General features: G+C 40.4%; 1 protein-coding gene across 1 annotated transcript in view; it reads left to right on the top strand.

Annotated features, from left to right (window-relative positions):
- The window catches only part of LOC126419927 (codanin-1), a 178,362-nt gene that overhangs the window by 39,799 nt on the left and 118,318 nt on the right, over nt 1-20,245 (top strand). The window contains exons 4-5 of the mRNA XM_050087217.1: nt 3,552-4,462; nt 18,552-18,825. Of these exons, the coding sequence (XP_049943174.1) occupies nt 3,552-4,462; nt 18,552-18,825 (1,185 nt within the window). The remainder of the gene's footprint in view (nt 1-3,551; nt 4,463-18,551; nt 18,826-20,245) is intronic.

Below are 20,245 nucleotides of genomic sequence, written 5' to 3'. Positions count from 1 at the left end.
AGGAAAATTGTATATTGAATCCATTTCCGTACATGTTCCGTTTTCTGTTGGTTCCAAGTCTCATGTAATTTTCTTTTACAGGTTTTTCTTTCTCTTTATCTATCACGCTAGTGGCACAAACTTTCCTAGCTCGCTTTAGCGCGAAGAAGAGTAAATAAATCTCCTTTAGCAATCCGACAATCTTCCAACCGATACTTCCGAAGCTGTTCCTCTCTCTCTCTATCATAACCATGGAGCATACATTTCTGTACCTCTGTTGTTCCAAAGAATAAACGTACTAGAAAAATACCTTGGCGTCGACGAGCTGTCGGCGCATATATTACTAGAAAATCTGATCAGATACTTTTCAAACGTAAATACATGTGGATGATTTGGTTGACCATTATTAATTATTGCGTGGTAGAGGGTAATTTTCCGTGGGGAGATTACACTGCCTGCAAAAATACAGTAAATAAGGCACACAAATTCATCAAATGTTCATCAGGGGTGCGACCTGATATGACTATATCGTCCAGATAATTGGAACAACCAGGGACAGTGGCACACAACTGCTGCAAGTAAGACTGAAAAATAGCAGGAGCTGAAGCACAACTGAACGGAAGGCAACGAAACTTGAACAATCCAAGGTGGGTGTTGATCACAAAATAGTGCTGTGACTGTTCGTCGAGCGGAATCTGAAAGTATGCGACCCGCAAGTCAATTGTGGGAAAGAATTTTCCTGCACCAAGCTTATCAAAAATGTCTTCAGGATGCGGTAAGGCAAACGTATCTACCACTGTCTAGGGATTTACTGTAGACTTAGTCAGCACAAATACGGAGACGACTGTTTGGTTTCTTTACACACACTATAGGCGAAGCTCATGGTGAAGCAGAAACAGGTTCAATAACACCACTGTTTTACAAATGCGTAACTTCAGCAGCTACGGCATTGCGCAGTGCGTGCGGTACCTGGTGTGCGCGGCGGGAAACAGGCACAGCATTATCTTTAACAACAACATGCACTGCATAGTCCTTGGCTCAACCAAGGCCAGCAGAAAAGAGTTCAACAAAATCATCGCATAGTGCAGCAACACTGTCTGCACGGTCACTAAAGTTGATGCAAAGTACATTTTCCCGAAAGGTGAGACCAAAAAAGTTCAAATGCGTCCATGCCAAAAATGTTTGTAGCATCACTAGAGTGGAGCACATGGAAAGACACTGTACGGGTTGTTGCACCATACGTGGCTAGCAAACTACACACACTGAGCATTGAGATTTCCTGTCCAGTAAATGCAATCAGTGTGGAATGCGAACGATGAAGCGGGGGCGAACCAAGCAAGTCATACATTGATTTGTTCGGTAAAGAAACTGATGCACTAGTGTCCTGCTGCATGTGAACAGAACGTCCACAAATGTGCAAAGTCACAAAAAGTTTCCTCGTATCATGCTGAAGGTGAGAGGAAGTGTCTGGCAAAACTTGATTCACACAATGAGCTGGAGAAGCACATGAAGCAGAGGGCTTGGAATAAATGGCATTAACGTCCATAGGCTGATGTGAATCATGGTCTTGGCAGTTGCCGTTGCGGTGACGCCCACTCGAGTCATGCGAATGGGAGACAAGTTGTGAATTAGAGTTTTTCTTACTACACGCACTTGCATGTGTCCTTTCTTATTACAAAAATAACACTGTGCTTGACAGGATGGGCAACAGTCCCATGGGTGGGCACGAAAGCAGTTCCGACATGATTCCAGTTTCTGGGTAGATGCCTGGTTTGAAACCTGTTTACTTGCTCGTGAGTGGTGCGGTGTGGCTGGCCATGCTGGGGCCGGGCGGGAGGCCACGTATTGTGCCTTGCTAACAGTACACACACCCGGGGTCACGTCGAACGCGGAAGTAGCCATGTCTAATGTATTTTGTCTGTCTAGCAAGTCCACTACTTCCTGCAAGGACAGGTTTTTAAACCTGAGAATCTGCTCGCGGATGCGGTGATCCGCTACATTCTTTGCAATAGTGTCTTTAATCATTATATCTGCATATGAGCGTCCACACAAGCAATTAAAAGTCACAATCAGAAGTTAGTACCTGAAGGTCCACTAACCAAGATTTATTGGTCTGAGTAGGGCCACACCGGAGGCGAAGGATTCGTAGCGTGCAGCTACCACATGTACACTGTCATGGAAGTGGGAGTTCAAAGCATCAATCACTTCGTCGTAAGTTTTAGTTTCTGGGCGGGTGGTTGGGAACAACTTGACGAGCACACGGTATAACACAACACCTGCGTTGGCAATGAAAAAAGCAAGCCACTCTGTACCTGATATGTTGTACGCTGCGAAGTGTGCTTCGAGCTGGGCGATATATTGTGGCCAGCGTTCAACGTCAGGATTGAGGGCACGAAATGGCGGTGCTGTCAGCGATGGCGTCGGTACAGGCAGTGGTGTTGGCAGTGCCAAAGTAGCTGCAGTTTGTAGTGTGACTAGTCCATTAATGGCAGCAAGCAGCTGTGTCATTTGCTGTGCCTGAAAACGTACAAGATCAGACAGCAAAGCCTGTTCCTGTGGTGAAGCCATGGTTTACACAAATGAAAGTCTATATAGCGAAAGGTGGGAGCACTTAGATACAGTCACTCAGTAACAGGGGGATATCACAAAAAAACTAAAGCAGTACTGAGCAAAAAAGGAAATGATAGAGGAAAAAAAATTTTAGTCCCTGTTCGTTGCCAGCTTTTGTATCCCACCTCGAAGGCGGCGCGTGGGTCTGCTCGTGTAAACTGAAGGGTAGGCTGAATGCAGGAAGTGAGTAGGAGCAGAAAAAGGTGAAAATCTCTCGGTACAACTTTTTACGTAAAAGCACATTTAATAGAGAATATTAGCCAATGACATATATGTAACTTTTGGTAACGATGAGCATGTAGGTGCAAAGTCTTAGACCCGTCGTAAGTAGTGCAAATTCTCTATATGAAGTGAAGCTGAAGCGAAGTGTCCCAGCTGCCTGCTCTTGATCAAATGGGCTGAATCTGGAGCGTAGCTCGTAGAGGTGCACAGCGTCAGCTAGAGGGCACTGTCGTTGGTGTCTGTCATAGTGCCAACTTAAGAACTTGCACCTACGCTGTAGCATTGTAGTTATCGATACCGCATTTGCTATTATATCATTTTTTCCTATACCACAAATTTTAAAATCAGCTGTGTATATGGATTGATTTTTCACTGTGTGGAAATTGTTACTGTTTTATTTTTTTAACCAAATTGTCTCATAATATTTTAAAATGGGTTTGAAAGTCCTCAGTGTTGGGAGGCTGAAGAAATCTTATCATCATCATCATCGTCATCATTATTGATTGATTCCCAAAATACTTTAAGTTCCTCATTGTCAGTTGTTTCAGTTACATTTTTCAAGCAATTAATGACATATGTTTTTTTTAATATCTTCATGGCATTGTTTAGTTTAACAATGAAACATATGAGAGCTTTTGTTAACAGTGTGAGTTGTAATTTATTTGCTGAACTGTTTGTATCGTATTGTAGCATTATTTTATTACACTATCATTTTGTGAAGGAGTTTAAAATTATTTCAGGAGGGGATGATGTCGGAGGCTTTGGAGTTATCAAGCGACCCATTGAACCTAGCACACCTTTCAGAGAAGTTCAAGTTTTAGAGAAGCCTCAGCCTTCCAGCACAAGTTTCCAACAAGAACGTGACCTGCTGCGGCAAGAAAGACAGAAGAAACAGGTGTCACTGAAGAACTGTGATGATGATGGAGGGAGAGAAGAGTGTTTCCCTGCCTCGGTGTCACCACAGTCAGTGCAAAGGTTGAACCCTGTCCTTCCCCAACCAGATCAAGTTACTTGCCATGAACAGCTTCTTTCTATGTCCACTCTGTATAGCCAGTTGCTCAACTCTGGACTACTTCCAAATGTCACTGCCGAGATGCACTTCATTACCTCACTGCTTGTTGCAGAGGAGAGAACAGGTGAAGAAAAGTGTGTTGGTTACTTTGGCACTGTGCACAATTGTGTATTTTTTGCAGTGTCGGTACTTGATAAGTTGCGACTGGTTCTGGGACTTTTAGACTGCGCGACACTCCAGTTACTTGTTTCTAATAAAGCATTAGAACTATTTTCACCTGATCTTCATCAGCATTTGCAGAGGAAGTTACAGGAAAGAGACTTGGAGGAGAAACTGAAGACCCCAGAAAATCTGCAATCATCAGTTGGCAATGTCACTTATCGGCCAGATGAAGACAGCAGAGATAACTTTCCCACTGATCAGGCATTCTATGCCTTCCGGAAACAGCGTGATGCATTTTATGAAATGTGGCAGGTGTGGGAAGCTGAACACAACCAGCGTAACTGGTCATTTAGTGTAGCTCTTGGAGCTAGGATTCGATCACTTCTCGCATTGCACAGGGATCCATCAAATTATATTCATCTAGCACGTTTATTTCGTTCACAGTTGCTCACCACGTGGCGAGTCCCAGAAACTGATGTAAGTATCTAATGTAAGAATATGAAAATGAAAATTATTTCCTACTGTTATGTACTTACAAGTATTGAATTTAGAAATATGGGGTGCTTGTATACGTGAACAAAAGCAGACAAACATTCTGTAATGTGAAAGTCCCAAGATTTGTTTTCAACTGTTTGGTAAGTCCTTGCAATTTGGTGTTTAGTCCATCACATATTCGTCAGCATTTGTACATGTTTATTTTAGCAAACCATAGTTGCCATCACAATGAACATATATTCATCAGCAGCAGGAATCAGTTGACAACCACAACTGGAAAAAGGTCTCTTCCAAACTTGCCATGCAATGCAATATTCAGCAGTGTTTTGCTACGTGTCTTTTTAATGTCATATAACCACTTTAAATTAGATCATCATGTCAGATTTTTCTTGCCTGTCGAAATTCAGAAAAGATCTTCCTTGACCAATCGTCCATCTATTTGTAAAGCTAAATCACAGTTTGGAGATCAAAAAATTCCTCTAATGCTGCTTAAAAAAGTTCAGCTGATATGAAATCTGCTTGCCTTAATATACCTCCAATTATGAATGTTCCACTATTCTGACAACATTTTTAGAATCTGTAGAATTGAGAGTTTACTTCAATTTACTAATGTGCTTTTGTATAAATATTGCTGCTCATTTTACTCACAGCTGTGCTCTTTGGTTCCTAATTGCTGAGAACATTTCTTGTGGGGCACATCGGTGGTCTCAAAACCTGTGCTCCCTGAGGGAATTATCCAAATGGAACAGAAATCAGTAGAGGTGATGTACATGCACAGACAAAGAAATCATTACAGTTTTAGAAAAATTGGATGATTTATTCAAGGAAAGGGTCTTCACAAATTGAGAAGGTCAATAATGTGTTGGTCCACCTCTGGCCCTTATGCAAGGCGATTTGGCTTCATGGTGATTGACAGAGTTGTTGGATGTCCTCTTGAGAGATATCATGCCAAATTCTGTCCAATTAGAGCATTAGATCATTAAAATCCTGATCTAGTTGGAGGGCCATACCCATGTGCTCCAAACATTCTCAATTGGGAAGAGATCCGTTGACTTTGCTGGCTAAGGTAGGATTTGGCAAGCACGGAGACAAGCCATAAAAAGTTTTTGCCATTTGCCAACGGAAGTTATCTTGCTGAAATGTAAGACCAGGAAGACAGTCATGGAGCGTAACAAAATGTGTAGGAAATTGTTGATGTACTGATGTGCTGTAAGACTGATGTGGATGACAACAAAAGGGAAATGGAACCCTCAGACCATAACTCCTGATTGTCAGGTCATATGGCAGGCAACGGTCAAGTTGATATCTGATTGCTGGCCGACATGACTTCAGACACGTCTTTGGCCTGAAATCTCATTGACTGGAGTAGAATTATCTCCAGTGATAAGTTCTGCTTGAAATTGAGCCCTGACGACCAGTGAAGATGCATCCGGATACAGTGGTGGGAAACCAATCAGACTGTCACACACATTATGGCCTGAAAACCAGTAGTGATTGTCTGGGATGCTGGCTGTCATTGCTGCACCCTTACAGGACAGTGATATGGGGGGTGGAGGGGTAAAAAAAATTTAAAAGCTATATATTTTCAAATTGTTTACAAAAAAATACACTCCATTACAACTAATATGTTTGTCCCACTAGTGCCTTCACTGTTCAAAACACTTTTTGTAGTAATCTCTAGAAATGGCTGACAGTTTCTCCCTCATTTTTTTCTAGGCTTCTTCAGTGTTGTTAAATCAGTGTCCTTTCATGCCCCTTTTCATTGTGGAAATGAGAAAAAATCACACACAGCCAGGTCACGTGAGTAAGGTGCTTGGGGCAGCAGAACCATGCCATTTTTAGCCATTAACTATCTTAAGAGCGATGGCTGTGTGTGCAGGTGTGTTGTCGTGGTGGAAGAACCAGTCTCCCATCTGCCACAGATCGTGTCTTTTTGCAAACACTGTTGCAAAATCATCTTAAAATTTCCAAATAATAGGTTTGATTGACAGTCTGACCTGGGGGAACAACTCTGAATGAACTACACCCTTGGTATCAAAAAAGAAAATCAGCATTGTTTTTATGTTGCTTTGTTTCTGGGTCTTAACCACAGCACCATTACTCATCACCTTTGACAGAAAATCTGGATCAGTTTGGAGCTGTTCTTTAAAGTGCGACATGTTTCAACTCAATGTTTCTTTTGATTGTCAATCAGAACCCAACAAACAAATATGGTAGCAAGCCTTTCCATTCCCAAACCTTTCATTAAAATTGCCTGAACTGAGCTCCAACATAAACCACTAATCTCTGGCAGTTGATCTACTGGCTTTTGGTAGTCTGTGAGCACAAGCTCTCGAATTTTTTCAATATTTTCGTTGATTCAGGCAGTTGATGGATGTCCAGGACAATGTTTGTCATCAATTGACATGTCGCCATTTTTAATCGTGCAGACTACTCCTACAGTTGAGTTTTTCCCTTAGCTTCATCTTGGTAAGCTGCTTTCAATACTAAAACAGTTTCAGAAGTATTTTTACCAAGTAAAAAACAAAATTTCACAGCTGCATATTGTTGACTTAAACTTGCCATTATAAAAAATGAAACAAGGACAAAACATTGCAAGCAAAAACAATCACTGCAGATGAACAGAACAACCTAGATCGACAACACAGGCAGCACGGAACTGCCACTGAGTTGCACTGTAAACGCTTTCTGGCAGAAATGCATATGATATAAACACTGCCCACAGTAACGTTATTCTGTTGTTGTTGTTGTTGTTGTCCCCCCCCCCCCCCCTTGTATGGTGATGATATTCTGTGTCCCATTATGTTACCTGTCATGGCAAGCCATCCTGGACTTACATTTCAGCAAGATAATGCCCATCCACCAATGGAAAGAGATTCTACTGCTTGTCTTTGTGCTTGGCAAATCCAACTTTGGCCAGCAAGATCGCTGGATCTCTCCTAGTTTGAGAATGTTTGGAGGATTATGGGCAGGGCCCTTCAACCAGATTAGGATTTTAATGAACTAACAGGCGAATTGGGAAACATTTGGCACGATATCCCTCAGGAGGACATCCAACAACTATGTCAATGTGAAGCCAAATAACTGTTTACATAAGGGCAGAAGTGGACCAACGCGTTATTGAGCTGCTCTATTTGGGAAGCTCTTTCTCTTGAATAAATCATCCAACTTTTCTGAAATTTTAATCATTTGTGTGTCTGTACATGTATGTTACAGCTACTGATTTCTATTCCTTTCAGATAATTCCTTATAGTGTATTTTAAAATTAAATTAGATACAGGGTTGACCACAATAAAATACTTATTGACAATGGTAACCAGTTTCAGTCAAAATGTGATGATCTTCAGACTGTATACACTGAAATTTAAGTATAGAATGGGTCTGGAAGAAAGTCTGATAATAATAATAATAATAAAATATAAAATACATAATATGTAATAATGTTAAATGGAGAAATTATACCCATGATGGTAATGGTGAACGGAGCATGATACCTCATGGATCCACGAACAACTGCTGAAGTGAGCAAATGAGCTGTTGCTTGAATAAACGTACTACTTTACATCAGTAATAGCCAGTCAGGCATGTAAGAAGCAAAACTGTTATTACAATAAGGCGTAGCCAGAACAGTTATAGAGAAGTTAATAACAAATAAAGAAATAACTACATTACATTATACAAAATATCAACTATAAAAAGCATTTTGTCAGTGTAAGATAAAAATATATGTAAGAGATGCAGCCAATGATAATTGGCTGTGAGAATGTAGATTACCATTTGTGGGGATTTGTAGAAACCTTGTAGATTGCATGCTAGCAAAGATAGAGCTTGAGTGAAGCTGATGGTCCCCATGGAAACAGTGTGGAAGTATCGATATACACTATCCAATGGAAGACTATTTCAAAGATATGACAGCAACTGGATGTAAAGCGTATTTTTGCCTACACTACGATCTTCAAGCAGTCTGCAATATCTGACACACACGTCTACATGCCTACCTGCCTGCATGCCAGTACACTTTCATATCCAGTTGCTGTCACAGCTCTAAAATCATTTTTCACTGGATAGTGCATATCGATACTTACACACGGTCTCCATGGGAACCTTTGCCACTCAATCTCTGTGTTTGGTGGCATACGATCTACGAGCTCTTTACAAATCCTCACTGATGGCAATCTATGTTCTCATAGCCGATTATCATTGATTGTGTCTTTTGTAGATATTTTTATCACATATTGACAAAATGCATTTTATACTCACTATTTTATGTAATGTAATGTATTTATTTATTCATGTTTTATTAACTTTTGTATAACTATTCTGTGTACATGATATTACAATAACTGTTTAACTTCCTGTATGCCTGATTGACTATTACAGGCATAATGTGGTTCATGGCATGTGGACTGTGATGCACTCAAGCAACAACTCTGTTGCTCCCTCCAGCAGTTGACATTTGTGGATTCACGATATGTGCTTTGTTCATTGTCACCGCCTGCCATCGTGGATATAATTTCTTTGTTTAACATGTTTTATGCATTCTGTATTTTATATTTTATTGTTATTATCAGACTTCCCTCTAAATCCATTTTATACTTATATTTCAGTGTATGTGATCTGAAGATGGTCATATTTTGACTGAAACCAGCTACCATTGCCAATAAATATTTTATTGCAGTGAACACTGTTCGTAATTTAATTTTAAAATCTTAGAAATGAGGAATGACATTCTCATTGGCCAACTGCAGCTGATTCGTGATTGACTGTCTTGGTTTTCCAACAACTGCATGCCACAGAGAAACTGCCAATAGTGTAAGTGCTATTTAACCAGCAACTGATATTCATTGCTTCATTCTAAAATTTTATTTGTGACTTACAAATGCTCCATTTTTCTATACCTACTTCTAAATCTAGCTTTTTCTTTGCTTGATCAAAATAAAGTGTCTTTTCTTTTACTGTGTGGTTGTTTATTATTTTTATGAATATGTTATACATTATAGAAAGATGGCTGATAGCTGTATAGTTTTTCATGTATCATCTGTCTTTCCTGTAAAGTGCAATAATTACGGCGTTGTTCCTATTTTGGGGAATTTTCACGTGTCACAGTACTCAAACAGATTTTCCATACCTTATCCTTACACAACCTCAAGAACCAGCTCCTACAGAGCATCTCCCTCATCAGCCAATATCATCCCAGACTTGAGCAACTGAACCATGTCCTTTAATAGGGCTTCAATTATATATCATTATGCCTGGAAGTGAGGGATACCCTACCCATGATCCTTTTCACCCCTAAAGTCATATTGCGCTGCCCATCCAGCCTACCCAACACCCTAATCCATCCCTAAGCTACTCCCATCCCTCATCACAAGGGTCATATCGCTGTGGAAGACCCAGGCACAAGACCTATCCAAGTCATTCTCCCACCACTCCTGTTCTAGTCCTGTCGCAGGCTGACCCTGTCTCACCAGAGACAGGGCTGAATGTGGATGCAGTCATGTCATATACCACCTTTGCTGCAGTGTCTACACAGTGATTTTATGTAGGGATGTCAATATGAGCACCAACCAATCATCCATCTGAATGAATGACCAATGCCAAACTGCTGCCAAGAGCAGTGTTGATCATACAGTAGTGGGACACTCTGCTGAGTTCAACATACTCGAGTTCAATGGCTGCTTCACGAACACATGCTATCCTGTACCGTAGCACCAGCTTTCCTGAACTACATAAATGGGAGTTGTCCTTGCACTACATCCTTCATTTCTGCAATCCTCCTGGCCTCAGTCTCCACTAACACACTGCACCCACACTCTCTGCCCAACAGTTTGCCACTTCCCTTCGTCTGTCCTGTCACCCCCTCCCAGTCCACTCCTCCGTTCTACATCATTGTGCGCTGCATGAGCTCACCAGCTCTGGTGCCCGTGTGTTGCATTCCTATCCCATATACCTGCTACCTATCCCTCCCACTTACCTGCTGCCTCCCTTTGTGCCATCAGCCATCCTTCTCCAACCCCACCTCGTGCCTCCTGCTTCCTTTCATCCTCTACCCACCCCATCCTACATGACCCCTCGCCACAATGTAATTGTGGAATTGCATTCCCAGCATTGTGTGTTCAGTCTGCAGTAGAAGTGTGTCTGTGTGTGTGTCAATGTAATTATTTTCATTAGAACTATGTTTCTCATTCTTCTTTTGAACTATACAACCACCTAAAGAGATCTTGGAATACTTGTACAAATCTTTCTTTGTTTTTAGTTTCCATCTGCCATCTTAATTGATTAAGTAAGTTCCTGTTTTTTTTTCTTCATATTCTTTGGCATTGTATCTTATTACATCTTCCCAAAGAAAATAATTTTGTTTAATTCAGTGTATCCTTCCATTTTCATATTATTGTTTGCTCCAGTCTCTAACTTTCACTTTAATAGATGTCATGTATGATTTTAGATTTTCTTTTCTTTTGAGTTCTTTGTACCTGCAACATATTTTGTTGTTTGCAGAAGTATCTTTGTTAAATAATGTCCTCTTTTATCTGTGTCTGCATTGCTTTGTTTTCTAATAGGTCAAACTTTTTGCACAATTTTTTCAAGAAATTCTCATTATCTGCATTTCTTTATTATTTGATAAAATGTAATCAGTATTATTTTCAGTTGCACTATGCCCTCCTGCTTTATCTGTAAGAATATGTTAACAAATAACGTATTCTTTATGGCAGATGCTACCAACATAATGCTCTGGTCATTTCAGATATTATGTTTTCCACATATGAATCAATACAAATTTAACACAGTACCATTGTAGAAGCTTGGCTAAAGAAAAAAAATGTGATGTAGGGATGTTCCAAGCAACACAAGTCTGTAACACAAGTTCCTATACGAGTGTTGCCAACAGATGAATGAAGAACAGTCCAAGAGTAAACAAGTTCATAACAATGACCTGATAGTAGGTGTAGTGAGATGGTATTGCTGATTTTCATGTAAACACCATACTAGTTGTGAGCTAGAGATAGCCACCATGTTTGCAGTCCAAGGCCAAAGGTATTGCCCACAAGACATGATGAGAGTGGCCCTTTGGCAGTACCTGAATTCTCAGACTGTTAGCATGTGCAAATATCCACAAGATAGCAAAGTTTTGAACATGGCTGCTTGGTTCAGTGACCGTTTATAAATTAAAATTGAAACAAATGAGCCCTCAGTCATGATTTTTTAGTCTTATTAATCAGGTTTCAACAGTTCTAAGAGTGTCTTCATCAGAATTTAGACATTTAAAGTGGTCTGTAACATAATTACAAATCTAAGGGGAGAAAAAAAAATTTATATAAAAAAGTGTAAGTACTGACTAACAATACAAGACAAAGACAGTACTTATATGTCACATATAAAATAAGTAACAGGCTAGAATGGCTTTAGTCACAAAATATTTAAAAGGAATGTGTGAAGGCGAACCTCTAAGGGCTGCTCACACCTGTACTTTAAATGTCTAAATGCTGGTGAAGGCACTCTTAGAAGTGTTGAAACCTGGTTAATAAGACTAGAAAATTGTGACTGAGGGCTCATTTGTTTCAATTTTAATCCAAACAATCCTTGTTGCTGTCTTTAACTGGATTTTGCAGTGGTAGAACCTGGATTGTCAGTGAGGAGAAGAACCTGTGGAGGTCCCTGCCAGAGGATTCTGCATAAGGTGCCAGCAGAGGGAATGCTGCTGGCCATTGCAAATACCCTGTAGCAACCATCAAGGGCACTGTAGACGTTGACAGGAAATGAGCTGAGACTAACGGCTGTGTCACCATCACAGTCCAAAACTGGTGTAATGGGTCTCCATGGTCCCAAGACAGCAGCAGGGAAGATGGCTTTGGTAGACAGTGGTGTTGATCACAGTTGTGGCAATATAGTTTACGGGTCACCTGTGCTCCTGAAATGGTGATGCACAGAAGCTTCCTCTGATATACCAGCATCAGCAGGTTCCAATGGCACACCAGGTCTTCACATTGATTGAAAGAGAACATCTAAGGTCTTTCATGAGTAGTTATCTTGCCCAGAGTTCATCCGTACCTGGGTCCAGTTGTGTGCACCTGGCCTGGAGCCCCACTCAGGAAAACATCTTCTTGGGGGTATGTGCACAGGAGGTCTAGCAGACGGCATTGGGAGCAGCTGTGTGAAACCCCAGTCGAGCTGTGTGGGTCATCTGTATGTAGCCATGAAGTTTGAGGCTTTGTCCTTTTTTGTCATCTGTAATTCCTTCTTCATCTCAGCTTCTGAATCTGATGCATGGTGAAATGGTATAGTTGTTAGTTGTTAAATACCATTCCTGAAGTAGATAGAAGCAAATTGGTTTATGTGACTAGGGCGGCTGTATCTAAAATAATGGTAATAGTGGCATCTCTAATGGCAAAAATGATTGCAGAGTTTTGGTGGTTGCTGTTGTAGTATGGAGTGCGATCTGAAAAACTGAATGAGGCATCTGGTACCAAGACCCATTTGGAGCCCAAGGAGGAGACTTTAAAACAGTGTTGGCCTCTCTGATGGCCTTTGTGGACTTGACCTCAGAGAATAATGGTACTGACTGGATCTGTGCCCATCTAGACCATCTTCACAATTTCTGCATTGATGCCCAGCTAGCAAGTGTAATATCAGCCCAAGTTCTTCACCTGCACCATGTCCTGTTGGGACCAATGAAGCTGTTGCAACACCTGCTGGCAGAGAGCTCAGGGGGTGACCTCTCAGTGTGTTGAGGTTATTTCACTGTAGGAGAAGATTGGGATCTATGGCAAAATGCTCCAACCACCTCTGTAGGATGTAATAGCACTGAATCCATAATAGTGACAATCATACTTTCAAATGCTTCCTGAGAGTCAAGGTCAGCATCTCCATTGGAGTGTTCTGTCCTGGCATGATACTGATAGAGTATTGGAAAATGCTAAGGTAGAGTGCTCAGATTAGCAATTGTTCCACTTAAATCAAACATCTCTGTTTTAAGAAAAGTTAGTTTTCATACGTCTCAATGTTTTTGTGACATCATGTCTCCTGAATTGTCTCGTACAATGGTATAATTTTTCAGGGACATTCAGTGGTGTATGTGAGTAATGTCTGCAAAATGTGTTGTAAATAGAATTTAGTGAAGAAATAATAAATTACAACATAATACCCAATGCTGAAATTTTATAGCATGAACAGAAGAAATGTAATAAGCAACCTTTTTTTCTTTTTTCCTTTGTGGGAGGTGTCAGTGAGAAAGAGTTTCCAAAAGGTAAGAAATTATGTGTAAATCTTGTTGGAAGTTGCCGAGTGCTCTCATTCTCAAATACTGAATGCATATGTTGTAGTTGTTGTTTTTGTCATTGTCTTTAGTCCAACGGCTGGTTTGATGCTGTTCTCCATGCTGCTCTATCCTGTGCAAGCCTCTTCCTCTTTGTATAATTACTGGAGCCTACATTCTTTTCAATGTGCCTACTGTGTACATCTCCTGGTCTCCCTCTACAATTTTAACCCTCCCCCCTCCATCCCCTCCCTTGTGTGTGCGCACACACACACACACACACACACACACACACACACACACACACTCTTCTCACTAATACTAAGTTTGTGATCCCTTGATGTCTCAGAATGTGCCATATCAACTGATCCCTTCTTTTAGTCAAATTGTGCCACACATTTCTCACCAAATCTGTTCAGTACCTCCTCAATAATTACATGATCTACCCATCTGATCTTCAGCATACATCTGTAGCACCACATTTCAAAAGCTTCTATTTGCTGCTTGCCTTATCTGTTCATCGTTCATGCTTCACTTGCATACATGGCTACAGTCCAGCCAAATACCCCAGAAAAGACTTCCTAACACTTTAAGCTAAGTATGAATTTAATAAAATTTTCTTCTTCAGAAATGCTTTTCTTGCCATTACCAGTTTATATTTTATACTCCATGTACAGGACTGTTTTGAACTGGAATTATTATGTTCTTCTTGAAGTATGAGGGTATGTCTTTTGTCTCATATACCTTGCATACTAGGAAGAATAGGCTTTTTTCTTGGCTAGTTCTTGCAGAGATGTTAATAATTTAGAGGGACTGTCGTCCATCCCAGTTGCTTGGTTTCAATGCTCTGTCTATTGCTTCTTGCAATCTCATATCTTCCATCTTTTTTTACCTACTTCCCTTTTCATAATATTGTCTTCAGGTTCATTTCCTTTGTATTCTGTATATTCCATTCAGCCTTCACTTACTTGCTTAACATTGGCTTGCTGTCAAAACCCTTGATTCTCATATAGATGTTTCTCGTTTGTCTTTCTGGTATACAGATTTCTTTCATTTCTGTTAAACAGAATGTTTGCAATGATTAAATTGATCTCTGTTCAAAATCCTGCCAACCATTTTTCCTTGTTTTCCTTTCCTTCACCTATTACCACACCCCACAGCTCCCATCACAATTTCAGTACTAGCTCCATTAATGATCTGAATAATTTCTCTGTATCTCGTCATACATTCCTGTAATCTCTTTATCATATATAGAGAGCTTCAAAATTACTTTAAGATTAACAGCTAGTTGGGGGGGGGGGGGGGGGGGGGGGAGCTGCAGGCAACCCACACGGGAGGCACGGACCGCATTTGGCCAATCCCACGATACCTCTAGCCATAACAACGACCCAAAGTGGCCAGGCCTTCTCCCCACCACCACATCACTTACCGCTTACGCTGTGTTTGAGTTTCAGGCAGCTTAATATCCTGTGTGATCATTGCTCCCTGTGATTTGGTTTGTTGTCATTTTCATTGTTTCATGAGTTTTTATTTTATTTTATTTGTTGTTACTGTTATTCATTGTGTACTGAACAATGTCAGAAAGAAGTGTGTTGAAAGTTACAAGCGGAAAATTTCCATGTCATTCTCGTGGCCCGAGGATTGCCATATGAGGTCAACTGAAAGAAATGGTTTGTACATTATGTGCCTACTGTGAGAATGAAAAACTTAATGGTGGCCCACTGTCTGCATGAACAATTTTAATCAATAGAACTGCTGCAGCTCTCAACATAAACAGAAACACTGTTGTGAAGATTGTCAAGGAAATGTTTGAGAAATAAAAGAAAGCTGGAATAACATTGAAGCTTGAAACTCGTAGGGAAAAAATATGTTGTGTTGGTAAGCAGATTACCAGTATGGATTCATTTGCTGATAATTTAATTCTCGTCATGGTTATGATCATTATCGCCGAAAGAAAAATTCAGCAAGTTATTGGTCACCTTTAAGGAACCAGGTCTTTTTCAAGGCAGTCATATAACGTTTTTCAATTTCATTAAATGACAACATTGCCTGCTACAGTAATACTTCAACCATCTGTCATAATGATGACTGATGTCAGTGGAAATTTTCTGTTGTACACTGAAGAGCCAAAGAAACTGGTAAGTGTAGGGCTCCTGCGAGCACGCAGAAGTGTCGCAGTACGATGTGGCATGGACTCGACTAATGTCTGAAGAAGTGTTGGAGGAAATTGACACCAAGAATCCTGCAGAGCTGTCCAAAGATCCGTAAGAGTACAAGGGGTGGAGACCTCTTCTGAACAGCATGTTGCAAGGCATCCCAGATATGCTCAATAATGTTCATGTTTGGGGAGTTTGGTGGACAGAAGAAGTATTTAAATTCAGAATAGTGTTCCTGGAGCCACTCTGTAGCAATTGTAGATGTGTGGGGTGTCATATTATCCTGCTGGAATTGTCCAAGTCTGTCGGAATGCCCAATAGACATGAATGTATGCTGGTGATCAGGCAGGATGTTTATGTGTCACTTGTCAGAGTCATATCTAGACATGTCAGGGGTCCCTTATCACTCCAGCTGCACACGCCACTACAGAGCCTCCACCAGCTTTAATAGTCCTCTGCCGACATGTGGGATCCACAGATTCATGAGGTTGTCTCCATACCCATACACTCAATCTGCTCGATACAATTTAAAAAGAGACTTGTTCAGCAAGACAACATGTTTCCAGTCATCAACAGTCCAATGTCAGTGCTGATGGGCCCAGGCAGGGTGTAAAGCTTTGTGTCGTGTAGTCATCAAGGGTATACAAGTGGGCCTTTGGCTCTAAAAGCACATATTGATGATGTTTTGTTGAATGGTTCACACGCTGCACTTGTTCATGACCCAGCATTGAAATCTGCAGCAATTTGCAGAAGGGTTGCACTCCAGTTATGTGGAACAATTCTCTATAGTCGTTGTTGGTCCTGTTCTTGCAGGAGCTTTTTCCAGCCACATTGTTGTTGGAAATTTGATGTTTCACCGGATTCCTGATATTCATGGTACACTTGTGAAAGGATCGTATGGGAAAATCCCCACTTCATCGCTACCTTGGAGATGCTGTGTCCCATCACTCATGCACCGACTATAACACCATGTTCAAACTCACTTAAATCTTTATAACCTCCCATTGTAGCGGCAGTAACCAATCTAATAACTGCGCCAGACACTTTTTGTCTTATACAGGCATTGCCAACTGCAGCGCCGCGTTCTGCCTGTTTACATATCTCTGTATTTGAATAAGCATGCCTATATCGGTTTCTTTGGCACTTCGGTGTAGCATGCATACTTATGTATACTAATTTATACTATCATGCTGGATATGGATTTGTATCTGTCCCAGCCTTTATAATGTGTTCACTGTACTGTTCATAGTGACTCAACAGCATCTATTATTATTATTATTATTATTAATTATCGGGCCTACGCCAGCATTACGCCTATTTGATTTTGTGTTAATAACCATGTACTCATATGACCAGGGGTCTTGTTTTTCCTACTACTGTACCCGACTAATTCCCATTGTATTCTAACTTCAATCTGTCCATTTCTCTTTTTAATTTCTGTAACCTATCTGTCTTATTAAAGTCTCTCAACATTCCACACTATGACCCATACAACACCAGATTCATTTTTCCTGAAAACTATGTTCTCTCAGGTAATCCCCGCTCAGAGATCCGATTGTGGGGCTATTTTATACAATGAGATGATGCCATCATCATTAAACCATACAGCAGAGCTACATGTCTTCAAGAAATGTAATGACTGTTGTTTCCCTATGCTTTCAGCCATTCACAGTACCAACGTAGCACACCATATGTTAGTCTAGACCTGTTTATGCGTGGGCTGTTTTTTTTTCCCCCCAACCTCCGATAGGCTATAAATTAGACAAGTTCATAGAAAACCATTATTTTATTACCAAAAGTTTGTACACTTATGATTACCTTTCAACTTAATCACTGAAAAGATTGAGACACTTTTTGTACCTGTGGACAAGCTTTGCAATACTGTCTTCAAAATATGTTGCTGCCAATGATTGCAAATGAGCATTTATGTTGTTTTGAAGATCTTCGTTGGTTTGAAAGTGCTGCCCTCCTACCCACGTCTTCATTCAGCATTCCTCTTCATTTGTTTTGGATGATCAAATTTGCATTTGACTTCAGGAATTGTGTTGATCCATGACAACGCTCATCCACAGACTGCTGTCACAACACAACAGTTCCGTGAACAATTTCAGTGGGGCATTTTTGATCATCCTCCATACAGTCCTGACCTGGCACCCAGTGACTTTCGCCTTTTCCCTCAAATGAGGTTGCACCTACTGTACAGCTATCTGTAGCATTGAGGCATGAACAGCTCCCACCAAGCCAAAGTGCATAGTTTGTGGGAGGAACTATAAGGATAATTGAAAAATACATGTGTAATTATTTTATACCAGTTCTGTCACCTCATTGACATCATAAGGTTTGTGTTAAGTGTCAGCAAATGTTGCTGACCCAGCTTTGAAAAATCTTTGATCCTTTGTACTTCCTCATAGATGTCCTGACACTAGTTCAGCCCCCACAAAAATCTTATAAGCCCTTATGTCCATAAAATAAAGGTTGTTTATGAATTTGAGAGTGAACAGAAAGAACTTGAATTTCTAATTGGTAGTTGTATTTTAACTACTGCTTTTCATGTGTTTGTTCTAGAACCTGTGGAAAAATACATTTATTTGGTACACCATGTTTTTACAGTTAATAATTACTGACTATAGAAATATAGTGATGGTGTCTTCCTCTGTTTCAGTGTGAAGATGACGAGGTAGATGATAGCATGTTAGCAATGCTTAAGGATGTCAATCCAAAGAAATATGCTCTTCTCAAAGCTCGGTTAATTGCACCATCAAAGGGATCTGGACCATGTCCAGCACCTGTTTTTCCTGGGCACCAAGAATTTTTTAAGAATTTTGTATTAGAAGCTTCACATTCAGTTTTCAACAAACACCTCAGTGACAGTTTAGCACATGAAATACTCTCTCTCGACTGTACAGATTTCAGTGCATCTGATGTTGGTGATACAGGTAAGCATAATTATTTACTCTGTATTATGAAGATTGTATAGTACTTATATGTGAAGTCAGTATAGTTCATGCGCGCGCGTGCGCGCACACACACACACACACACACACACACACACACACAGACACACACACACACACATGGCATATGGAAACAGACAAAAGGGAAAAATTATTTGAGAAAGATAGTTATACAAATAGTAAAAGATGTGGCAAGTACAAAGAAAGCACAAGGAAAGAAATATCAAATATACAAGGAAGCTGCTGGATAGTAAAGGCCTGCTCAAGATTTTTTTCTGAGATTATGGTCTTTAGTTGGTTATAAGCTCATTTGTTGTTCTTACACATTTTCTAATTTCATCTGCCCACTTCCCATAGGATCATATTTGCACTCTTTTTCTATCAGTCTGAACTTAGCATAGTTCTTGCTTGATCCATCTATCCTCCATTTGTCTGGCTACATGCCTTGTCCATCTCTAATTCAAATACATTATATATCTTCCTCTCAGTACTGTTCACTGATCAGTTAGCTTGTTTCCCATCCCTTTTCGTAATTCCCGATGTGAATCTCTTGATTGTTGACTTAGCAATTCTCTGTTTTCCAAGGTTCCTGCAGTAAAAGGTCATGTCATACTGCTACAAGTGAAAACTGATATTAGACACTTGGGCACATTGGAAGCTCAGTTTTGAATACTCTGTTTGGTTTGTCAAAAGTAATCCAGGCTATTTTTACTCATCTGTTTATTTCTTTTACTACCAATTCAGTCATTGTCCTCGACTGCCCTGAATGTCAAAACTCCTAGACAGATCCTTTGACTTCACTGTTAATTAACAATTTTTTGTGTTTGTTGGTGTCGTGGTCTTCAGTCCAAAGACTGGTTTGATGCAGCTGTCTACACTACTCATTTTAGTCCTGCGCAAGCCTCTTCATGGCCAAAAAACTACTGCAACCTAAGTGCTTTTTGAACCTGAATCCTGTACTCATCTCTTGGTCTCCCTCACATTTACCATCAGCACTGAACTGGTGGTCCTTGTATGTCTCAGAATGTCAACCGATCCCTTCTTTTAGTCAAGTTGCACCACAAATTTTTTTTCTCTCCAGTTCTGTTCAGTACATGCACATCGGGTACATGGTCTTCCCATCTAATCTTCAACATTTTTCCTGTAGCACCAAATTTCAAGGGCTTATATTCTCTTCTTGTCGGAACTGTTTATCACCCCTGTATCATGTCCATACAAAGCTACTCTCCAGGTAGATACCTTCAAAGAGACTTCCTAACACTGAAATCTATGTTTGGTGTTAATGAATTTCTCTTCATCGCAAATATTTTTCTCGTGTTGCCCGTCTCCGTTTTATATCCTCTCTGCTTCGACCATCATCAGTTATTTTACTGCTCAAATAGCAAAACTCATCTTCTACTGT

This window comes from Schistocerca serialis, chromosome 9 (assembly GCF_023864345.2).
Source record: "Schistocerca serialis cubense isolate TAMUIC-IGC-003099 chromosome 9, iqSchSeri2.2, whole genome shotgun sequence".
Classification (NCBI taxonomy): Eukaryota; Metazoa; Arthropoda; class Insecta; order Orthoptera; family Acrididae; genus Schistocerca; species Schistocerca serialis.
This window is presented reverse-complemented; position numbering and strand designations above follow the sequence as displayed.